Raw genomic sequence first — 11,077 nt, 5'->3', positions numbered from 1 at the left:
TTCATGCCTCGATCCTTAATAGTTCCTCCTTCTCTCCATTTACTCTCTTTATCCTCCCCCCCCTCTCCCTCTCTCTCAGAGTTTTTGCTAGTGAGAAGGAGCTATGGATAAAATACATTTCTCGTTTTGAACTTGAGGTGAGTGAGAGACTGTTTCTTTATGTAGTTGTGGTGACGGTGACGTCACAACCAAGATGGTGGAGGAAGGTGAACGGGGAACACGTGTTTGGTTGGGGATATTTCGTTTCCTGTCGTCAGGCTTAACCGTGATGCACCGAGGTCACTCTTAACAAGAACACGAGGAAAGTAATGATAGGGGGAAAAAAAAAATGTTGGTTTGTGTGTTCATTAACTTTCCTATGGTTAGTGACGAGGGATAATGGTAGTGGAAGAAAGCACTCGGCAACACACCACCACCACCAGACAGTCCTGCGCACGCGCCCTTCGCACTCGGTCAAAGGGAGGAATGTGTGGAAATGATGGTCGCAGCTGCGGTGGAAGCAAGTGCTCACTCCATCTGGTCGAGAGAAACTGAACGCCGTGGTGGATGGGTGATCGCTCTGGATACAAAACAGTCACGGGGCCCGCACTACAATAATGGGTGAGCAGCGGTATCATTCTCATTGATATATATATATATATATATATATATATATATATATATATATATATATATATATATATATATATATATATATATATATATATATATATATATATCACACACAAAAATTGTTGCTATATTTGTTATGGCAAAATGTAAATTGATCAAATTATTTTCTTCTATAACTGTAACGAGACAGTAAGGTAATTTTCAGTTCTCTCTCTCTCTCTCTCTCTCTCTCTCTCTCTCTCTCTCTCTCTCTCTCTCTCTCTCTCTCTCTCTCACCATTAGCATGATCCACAAGAACCATTATTCAACCTTTAAGTTCTACAAATATGTGTATGATGCATGGGCCATTAGCATGATCCACAAGAACCATTATTAAACCTTTAAGTTCTACAAATATGTGTATGTTGCATGGGCAATATTGTTTTCGAGAAAGCTTTTATTACATTACAGAAGTATGTAAATGACAAAAAAACACAACGTGCTTTGATAATTTCACTTCAGCTGAAATGGAAATTGAGACAAATAGTGTAATAATCAAGTGAAGTATGAGCTGGAGGGCTTTAAGGGCTCGAAGCTTCATAACTGGTAGGTTTGAATAATCGCTGTCTCGATGTCGACAGCTTGGAAGTTCTGTTCACTGGTCGAGCTTCACTCAGGCTTCATCAGGGTGAACTGTGTTTTAGGTAAGCTTTGTTAAACTATACGTGTCATGAAAGAAAACCGTATTAAAAAAACAATAATCCATACTTCTAGTTTACAGGCTTAGAATGAAGTAGATTATCTGCTGAAATAATCCAGTCTTACTTAATTTTTGGGGGGTTTCGATTGGTTTCCTGTAAGTGGTACCGGATAAATTTAATGTTTGTTGTTATATAAGAATATTGCCTCCCACTCTAGCTACTTAAGACTTTTTATCAGGCCGCGCTTCATGTTCATGTGGGTGTTCTTTGAAAATCAACGATCTACTAAGTTAAAAGGAACTAGGGAAGTTTCCAAATTGGTGCATCTTGGCAGCGGCTTCACCTCGTCTTGCTCGTCTTCTTGATCCCCGCATCCCTGTTCCTCTTTGTAATTGAAGTTCCCGTTAAATGTTTTCCGAATTGCTAAGTCGATCCGGAGGCATCAGAGCTCTGCTGAGTTGAAACCAGGATAGGCCTCGTCGGGACACTCGCCTGCCTGGACGACACACACTCTGGAGCAGTAATCCTGAGGGTCATTTGCACCGTTTTCTTGGCATCGTTCCGCGTAGAGGCATTCCAGCGTGTAATCGGGGTTATTATAAACCTGAAAACATCATTCGATATTCATTTTTAGGATATCACGTTGGTCAGCTACTCCAGATACTTTTTTCGGTGAATATATAAGTTAAATAAATTAAGGTTATGCTAATGTTTGGTTTGATTAGGTAGCAGTGTTTAGAATTGGTTAGGTTAGTTGAGATTAGGTTAGGTTAGACTAGGCTACATTAAATGACCTTATAAAACTTAAATGTTACAACACCTTATCTCCACTACTTTTAAACAAGCTCTAATGGAAGTCTTCTTAGAATTTTCAAGTTAGTTTTCACGATATTAGTGATAATTTAACAATCTTTCTGCATCGGTAATAACTCACACACACACACACACACACACACACACACACACACACACACACACACACACACACACACACACACACACACACACACACACACACACACACACACACACCCTATCCATCATCTACATGGCCTATGAAAATGGTGTGAATGAAATCCCAAAGCATTTGAAAAGACTAAAAAAAGTCTTCCTTGCAACCTACCAGCGGGCCGGAGCGAATGCCATCCTCGTCCACGCAAAACTTGTAATTTCCCTGGGTTTGCTCTTGGGAGTAGGCGCCTGTGTTCACCTTGCACGAGACGGTGATCTTAGCATTGATTTCCGTGTAGTACTGGACGTCCTCGGCGCATTCTGATAGGTGTGGGAACGAGGAAACGTAGAGACGTCATAAGCGAAGAGAAGCAGAAAAAAAAAAAAGAATTTGTCTTATTTACCAAGTTTTCTTTCACGTCACAATAATACGTGGGCCGGAGAGTATCTAATTTAGTGGAAGAATTCATTATAACTTGACGTTTACGATAATGATGGGCATGTGATAAGAAAGGAAGCGTTGTCGTGGTGCTGGAGTAAAGAGTGACAGGTGGTCATTCCTGGGTACTGGTATACTCACGGCAGTCTTCTCCGGACGGGTGAGCGATGGACTGGTAGAAGTATTTGTCCCAACACCGACACCTGCAGAGAGAGAGAGAGAGAGAGAGAGAGAGAGAGAGAGAGAGAGAGAGAGAGAGAGAGAGAGAGCAATGAATTATGTACATATAAAAAAAAAAAAAACTAAACTTTTCATTCAAATATTCCAAATAAAATGAAGTACTGAACACCACCCACTCAGTATCAGTGCTAGTTATGCTTGGTGTCCGAGGCTTACATTGTCTGGTCACACTGTCTGCTGGCGTAAGAGCCGTCCTGGTCACACTTCACGAGGCTCTCAGGTCCTCTTACGCCACTGTCGGTCATGGCATCCAGCAGCTTGGCATGGGCGTAAAGTTCGCTGTCACATCGCCTCAGGTACATTCCCCCGACTAGGGTCTTATTGTCTGGTTGTCCACGAAGGAAAATAAGCGTTACAGCATTTGGAAACGGAAGTTCTGAAATACTGATGGTAGTGACAGGTGTATGTTAGTTTCCTCTTGCTAAGTGTCCTCCCACTATATTTTTCTCTGCTTGTCCATTAAAGAAAAAAAGCGTTGTAGTGTTTGGGAAATTGAAATGGTAGAAATTTCGAAATGGTGATTTTAAGAACAGGAATATGTGGTCAGTTTCCTCCTGCAAGTTTCCTCCCACTGTATTTTCTCTGGCTCTCCACGAAGGAAAATATTAGTGTTGTTCTGAAAATTATGGAGGTTTTTCAAATGGAGATAACAGCAATAGATATACAGTTTACCAGTTGTTTCCGCTGCTTAGACTTTTCTCTGGATGTCCATGAGGAAAAAAATTACTGTTTATGAACATTATACTCAAAAGATTTTCAGCGAAGTAATTCTTCCAGTGGTGAATTGTGAATTAAGATTTTTTTTTTATTTGTGGAACAAATCATGTGAAAATCATGGGAAAATTGCTTTTCTTACGTTAGGTTAGGTGAGGTTAGATTGAGTTAGGTTGGGGGAACTTATCGAGGGGAATAATGTTGGATAGAAATTTTCATGCAGGAATCTTCGTAGATGGAATTTATATGGGCGGAACTTTTATTTATAGAAGCGACAACAGGAACCGCATTCTGAGAGACTTCCGTGTCTCGATTATTTTTTGCAAGCCGCTAATTATTGTTTTGAAGGGTGTTTTCTTGATATGGATGATAAGCTAACAAGAATTCTGTATTATTATTGAGGAAAATATCCACAGGAACCTGATTAATCATGTTTATGGTCTTTGAAAATAGCCCTTATGAGAGATGAAAGCGTTTCGAAATACAGGCGCGAAAATGTTATAGCAACGGCAGTTGCAGCTGTACGACACTCACAACAAGGAAGCATATGCATGGCAGATTCGGGCAGCCGGGAGCCGTAGAGGTCCCCTGTGGCAGGATCCACACAGTAACACCATTCGTCCTCACACTGCAGCGGCTCATAATTTCCATTCTCCTGGCAGTGAAGAGTGACTGTGGTTTGTCCTGCCTGCTTCCTCTCCCACGCTGCACGGGAACACTCTGACGAAAAAAAACAAAAAAAAACCTTTTAGCAAAATAACGAGTTCCAAAAAGAAAAAAAAAAGAAGGAAAGAAGAAGAAAGACAGAGAAAAAATGCAAGGAATCCCATATAGATCAGAAACTTAAGTATTTCTTAGGATAAACTAGGTAAGGATAGGTTATGTTGCGTTACTCAGTCTAATCTAACAACCAATCCTAATTTTATCTAACGGTCTAACCTAACATAACCTGAATGTAAATAAACAGACTTTTTTTTATGTAGGAGGGACACTGGCCAAGGGCAACAAAAAAAAAAAAAAAAAAAAATTCCCCACTGAAATGCCAGTCCCATAAAAGAGTCCAAAGTGGTAGTCAAAAACTGAAGGATAAGTGTCTTGAAACCTCCCTCTTGAAGGAATTCAAGTCATAGGAAGGTGGAAATACAGAAGCAGGCAGGGAGTTCCAGAGTTTACCAGAGAAAGGGATGAATGAATGAGAATACTGGTTAACTCTTGCGTTAGAGAGGTGGACAGAATAGCGGTGAGAGAAAGAAAGTCTTGTGCAGCGAAGCGAAAACTGGCGGAGACGTCTCAGAACGCCTAACTTCATAGAAGTTGTTTTAGGCTTAAATTCCACTTAGCACATTCACCAGTGGTAGTCTTATCATGCGAAATTCAAACAACTTTAATGTTACTTAATCTGATCTACCTTAATTTTATCTAATCTAACATAGCTTGAATGTAAATAAGAAGGCTTGAATTCCACTCGTCACATTCACGAGTGGTAGTGTTATCATGCAAAATTCAAGCACACTACCATTATCATTCTTGCACTGAGACAAGACGCCAACCCTTCACCTCAGTTGCTATCAGTGGGATAATTGTATTGTACTAGATTATTTGCACCGTCAACATCTGCAAGGATACGAGATAGTGAACCTTCTGTGATCTAGTAGATTGTCCCCTGTCTTTCTGTGTGCTTGTGAGTCTGTCTGATTGTCTGCCTGCCTGCCTATCTGCATTTTTTGTCTGTATTTTTTTCCGTTTTTTCTTTCTGTCTATTTCTATATTTGCTAACCTGTCCATCTGCCTGTCTTTACGTCTGTCTGTTTATTCTCCTGTTTTTGCTTGTCTGTCGCTACTCTCCGTTTATGCGTGTTCTCTCTCTCTCTCTCTCTCTCTCTCTCTCTCTCTCTCTCTCTCTCTCTCTCTCTCTCTCTCTCTCTCTCAAACAAGACTCACTGCAGTTCATCGTGTTGTAAAGTTCCTCTTGCTCGGGGAAAGCTAAACCGAAGAGCCTGTTACCCTCCGGATCGACACACACACATCTGAAACCAGAGGAGAGCCGCTTGCGTTGACCGTGCGATAGAGACCATGTATTATATATCATTCACCTTTGTATGTCAGGAAGTAAAAGAAGGGAAGGATAGATGAAGTATGGAAGGATTTGGGAAAAGAGAGAGAGAGAGAGAGAGAGAGAGAGAGAGAGAGAGAGAGAGAGAGAGAGAGAGAGAGAGAGAGAGAGAGAGAGAGAGAGTGTCTGTCTTCACTTCATTAGGAATTGTATGCTTAGAAGTAACAGTAAATGAATGAAATAATTAGTGAATAAAACAAGTGAGTAATGATTCTTTGAACATGTGCAAGTTATTATATCCATTATTTTTTTCCTTTATGTACGTGGTATGTGTGTGTGTGTGTGTGTGTTGTGTGAGCTGATATTTTCGTATCAGCTGTCAACGCCTCTTCTTTCTCCTCTTCTCCTCCAGCCACTCTCACCTGGGTTTATCCCGGGGCCCTATGCACTGCTTGGCATCATAGTTGCCCTCTTTGGTACACACGGGCTGCCAGCGGTAGTCATCTCTGTAGGATTTGTAGTTACTGCTCACAACATCATTGAGGTAGTTGTCAAGCATGCTCCTGCAGGTTTTCTCAGCTGCGTTGGAAGATTTGCATTAGCGCTAGAAGTTCCACTGAAAACTTATCTAGAGCGTGATGACTAAATTCTTCATTTATAGGAATACTCGTGTAATAAATTAATATATTGTGCAATTGGTGCAATGAAAAAGATGTTAATGTGTAGCAAATGAGACACTTACGTTTTATACATGTAAAGCTGATATTATTGCGACTGAAGCACTGGAAATTGTAGTCACACCAGGAAGAATGCAGGATGTTGTTCTCAGAGACATTATACAAGGACTCCAAGAAGTTGACTCTTCGTGTGCTCAAGCTCTTCTCGTAGCCTTCCCCATACGTTGGATCGATGTTGCCAGTGCAGGACTCGCCTTCCTCTGTTGGGAGTTTGCGTTAGTAACAGTAGAAGCTTTCAAGTGGAGATTATGCTGCGTTAGGTAGGTGAGTGCGAAACTTAAGGAGTATAGGCGATGAGTTACCTGTATTTGTCTGTTAAATTTCTTAATTTAATGTAATCATGAAAACACGACGTTACATAAATCGGAAATCCTGCGCCCTTGATCACTGTAATGTAATAGCGTCTTAGTGCTGTAACTTATGTATTTAACCTGCATGGCTCACGAAGCAAATATTGTGCGAGTGTATTTCAGGGAATGGGATGGATGACGAAGTTCCCACAGAGAGAGTTCTCATACCTGGCGTGATTTAAACGAACTATATGGACCGTGTCACGGCGGGGGAGATCATACAGAACCACTCAGCAGTTTGTACTCACGGCGGAAGGAAACGCAAGCGCCGCAACACCCGAACTGCGCTGCGTTCTCCAGGTATACTGTGTTGTTTGGGCAGGTCCCCGGCGAGACTGGCTCCTGGCAACTCACGTACGAGCACAACTGCGCACACACACACACACACACACACACACGTAAATTCAATAATTCACGAAAGAATTAGTAACACATGAAATCTTAACATGGCCGCAGTCAAGCTAACAAAAGGTGACAAATATCAATGCACGTGTTATATGCATTACTAACCTCATTAGTTTTGGTTCCCATTGCGGTATACCACAGCAAACACCCGCCTCGTCAAGCCCTAACCTCTCAGACCTTTGGCACGGAACTCACCTGTGTAGGGTCTTTAGCCATGATGTCAATGAGGAGCCCCAACCCGTGATCCGAGCTGGCGGTAGCTGTGTGCTCCATCCCCAACAGGACAGTCGCTGCTAACACCACCGCCCACATCCATGCTGGTTTTGACATCGCGGAGCTGGCCAAGGTTTTCTGTTCTGGGAGAAATGACAACAAAGATGTGCCGGTGATTTCTGTTTAGAGCGTGTGAGAAAGCTAGATAGATGCTAAGATAAAAAATAGCACATGTTCTGAAACACTTCTGCGCCGCACCTCCACTACTTTCAAAAGGCTCTAGTAGTTGAAGTTAGCGGGCTTATTAGTTTTTTTTTTTCTTTTATGGTTCTAGTGACAGATCAACAAGACTCTTAACAGAGAAACACTCTTGATTATCAGATTAATCATCTCTGTGGCCTTTAAAAATAGTCGAGTGAGAAAGCAAAGCGTTTCTGAATACGGGCATAACACACACACACACACACACACACACACACACACACGCGCGCGCATGAATGTCAGCTACCGGTAATTGATCGATCTTCATTTGACTTTCTGGGTATTCATCGACGCCCTGTTAATCCTCAAGACATTTCTCGACCCTCTAAAAGCCACTTTGGGAACCCCAGATCTTTAACGTCTGGCTAGTGAACACTCTTAAGCAGGGGAATACAGTTATCAGATTTACGTGATAAATGTTTATTTAATGTATTAACGAGAGACGGATGAAAGCAACCTGCCTATGTTTAATTCTATTTTTCTGCTTATTTTTTCTTCTTTTCCTTCTTCTTCAAAAACTCAATAAATTCCTGTTATTTTTATCATCATTATTATTATTATTATTATTATTATTATTATTATTATTATTATTATTATTATTATTACTGTCATCAATATCATTAAACCCGTAGCATTTCTTGAGTAACATCCGTGGCTGTTGAATATTTACACGCATGACTACGAAGTGTGCCGCGTAGGAAGAACCATACAACTTTTCCCCCATCAGTCATGATATCACAATTATTATTACCAGAGAGCAGTTGCTATGATAAATGGTTCGGGTGCGCGTCATTACACACCCGGGCTTGTACGGCTTCACGCAAAACCACTTCACGTACGAATACTATTATATGCTGACTGATAGCCTTCGACATAGACTCATTTTAAGATGGCTGGAGTTGTACTATAGACACCAATATTATTAGCGTCAAAGTTTCAGGTCTTTATGTTACCTGTGGGCCGAGTAATTCTTGTGTTAGTATACTTATGTCGTGGAGCGTCCGAGAGTTCGTAGCGCACTAGTCCGAAGCAAGTGTTCAGTCAAGGTATAAATAAAGGAGTCTGCGCTTATGCAGATTCAACACGACACTCAAGCGTTGAATAAGACCATGCTATACAGACACGGAGTTATTGGAGAAGTAATAGTGAAAACGAAAAGAATGAGTAGACAGATAAGCAATTACAATATCAAAGCGTAAAAGTATAATAGTAACTAACTACGATGATAACAAATAAATTAATAATAGAAATAAAACGTGCAGTTGTTAATATAAAGGCACTGAAAACTAACGAAGAATTAACATTGTAACCTAAGATAATAGATAAGTAATTAGAGTATTAAAGCTTACAATCGTAATATGTTCTCATAAGACAAATAATAATGATAAAATTAAATAAGAATGAGTATTAAGACGTCAAAGAGCAATAGAAATACAAACTCATAAGAAAATAATAATAGAAATGAAATAAGATAAACGTATAGTTGTCGAGCAAGACCTAACACTATTTCACTGGTTTACTATTATCAATATACATGTACTTTTTAGAAGGATAGCCTGGTAAGTTAACGGGGCCGCACGGACAAAACCCCTTCCCCCCAACACACACTCATCATTCACACACTCAGTAGCCCCGTCAGTTCCTGGTAGAAAGGGACAGTCTCGTGGACCACACTGCCACACCTCAGGAGCTTCGGCATCGCATGACTCGCCACTTGGTAAAGAATCAGGAATAATTGCACACACTGACTGGTAAATGCAAAACAATGAGGAGAGGACGAAAAATACTATTATATATATACATTTTTTTCTTTCTCTCCCTGATAATGAATGTCTTTAAAATTATCAGGTCCCTTATAAGAAAAAAAAAAAAAAAAAGTCTGCGTGCGCATCAGCTACATTTTACAGGTAAGCGATATGTCAAAAACTAATCGTCAAGAAATTGCTTATCAGTTGAATTGACATCTTTATTGATTTCTTTCTCTGTCTGTCTGTCTGTCTGTCTGTTCTCTCTCTCTCTCTCTCTCTCTCTCTCTCTCTCTCTCTCTCTCTCTCTCTCTCTCTCTCTCTCTCTCTCTCTCTCTCTCTCTCTCTCCTCCTCCTCCTCCTCCTCCTCCTCCTCCTCCTCATCATCATCTCTTATTATTTCTCTGTCTCCTGCTCCTGCCCCTCCTCCTCCTCCTCCTCCTCCTCCTCCTCCTCCTCCTCACTGAGCGGTAAAGGAGTTAGCCACATGTCGCCTGCATACTCTGTCCTCATTCGTAGTTTGGTTCAAGTGGAGCCCTGTGGGTTGCATGAACCTTTGAGAGGCGACTTTGTAAACACGAGCGTGTGTATAGAGGCGCCAGCACGCACTGAAGCGGATCACTAACGGTAAGAATGATGATGATGATGATGATGTTGATAATAATAATAATGATAAACTTTGAAAAGCGCATATGGGTCCTTAACCCCTTTACAGCTGTGGTCGTCATCTGGCAACACTGAGATCACTGAAATAAGTTGTTAGGACATAAAAGAGAAAAAGAATATGAGGTTAATTTCATCTAAGCTAACCTGCACAAGATCGTTTTCAAGAGACTGTAGTATAAAAGAATAAGTTTTTCAAAAGCCGTAGATAAATATGGAAAGGATTGACCAGCAGTGAAAGGGTTAAACACATACACACACAAACATTCACTTATTTTCCCGAAAATGGAAACGAGGCAAGATACATTAACGAGATCCGAAAAAAAAAAAAAATAAAAAAAAAATAAATAAATAAGAGAACGTTTCTCCTCTTCTTAACTTTTACCTATTTATTTTTAGGACTGAGTCATGGTGCAAATTTTGGTTAGCATCAAGAACGGTCAACGACAAATAAACTCATAACCAATACTAACCACTTTTTCGATCTTGTTTTCTTGAGTAGACAATCTTGTGTATTGCGTGGCGCCTCTCGTAGTGTGGTGTACCTTGTAGAGTAGCGTCCCTAATGTGGTATCCCTGCCACCTCCACCACAGCTGTTACACACACACACACATACTGGCGATACTAGTATGTGTGTACCTTAATTCCTCCCTTATCAAGCCAGGCGATAAGTAATCCCTTCAGGTCTTAATGTATCGTGTGACGCAACGATCTGTGTCAGTGACGTAATTGTAATTTAATGCGTTCGTTCTTTTTTACCGTGACAAAACTTTCATAAGGTTGCATGAGTTTGAAATGTCGCGGTAGGAGGTTTGAGTAATACTTTGCTCTGAAAATAAGCATGACCCACGGTTTTAAATCAGATTGAGCTCTTACACTGTGTTGACGGACATGGAGCAGGCAGTTTTGTGTGTTACCCTGAACTTTTACTATTACGTTATATGAATATGACTCTCTCTCTCTCTCTCTCTCTCTCTCTCTCTCTCTCTCTCTTTGAATGTTGTTATCGGCAC

General features: G+C 40.8%; 1 protein-coding gene across 2 annotated transcripts; it reads right to left on the bottom strand.

Moving 5' to 3' along the window:
• Nucleotides 1-1,030: 1,030 nt before the first annotated feature.
• LOC135106530 (thyroglobulin-like) lies at nt 1,031-10,704 on the bottom strand. Of its 2 annotated transcripts, none has more exons than XM_064015657.1 (11): nt 10,537-10,704; nt 7,377-7,537; nt 7,025-7,142; nt 6,432-6,626; nt 6,112-6,268; nt 5,578-5,663; nt 4,171-4,356; nt 3,079-3,247; nt 2,824-2,885; nt 2,416-2,564; nt 1,031-1,896 (listed from the first exon to the last, which is right to left on the bottom strand). In XM_064015657.1, exons 2-11 carry the CDS (start codon nt 7,509-7,511, stop codon nt 1,735-1,737), a joined length of 1,419 nt encoding a protein of 472 aa, XP_063871727.1. In that variant the 5' UTR covers nt 7,512-7,537; nt 10,537-10,704; the 3' UTR covers nt 1,031-1,734. The 2 variants fall into 2 exon arrangements, with proteins under 2 accessions (XP_063871727.1, XP_063871728.1); XM_064015658.1 differs by having other exon boundaries at nt 7,377-7,532; nt 10,537-10,677.
• Nucleotides 10,705-11,077: the final 373 nt, after the last annotated feature.

Source organism: Scylla paramamosain, chromosome 13, assembly GCF_035594125.1.
Source record: "Scylla paramamosain isolate STU-SP2022 chromosome 13, ASM3559412v1, whole genome shotgun sequence".
NCBI classification, from domain to species: Eukaryota; Metazoa; Arthropoda; class Malacostraca; order Decapoda; family Portunidae; genus Scylla; species Scylla paramamosain.
This window is presented reverse-complemented; position numbering and strand designations above follow the sequence as displayed.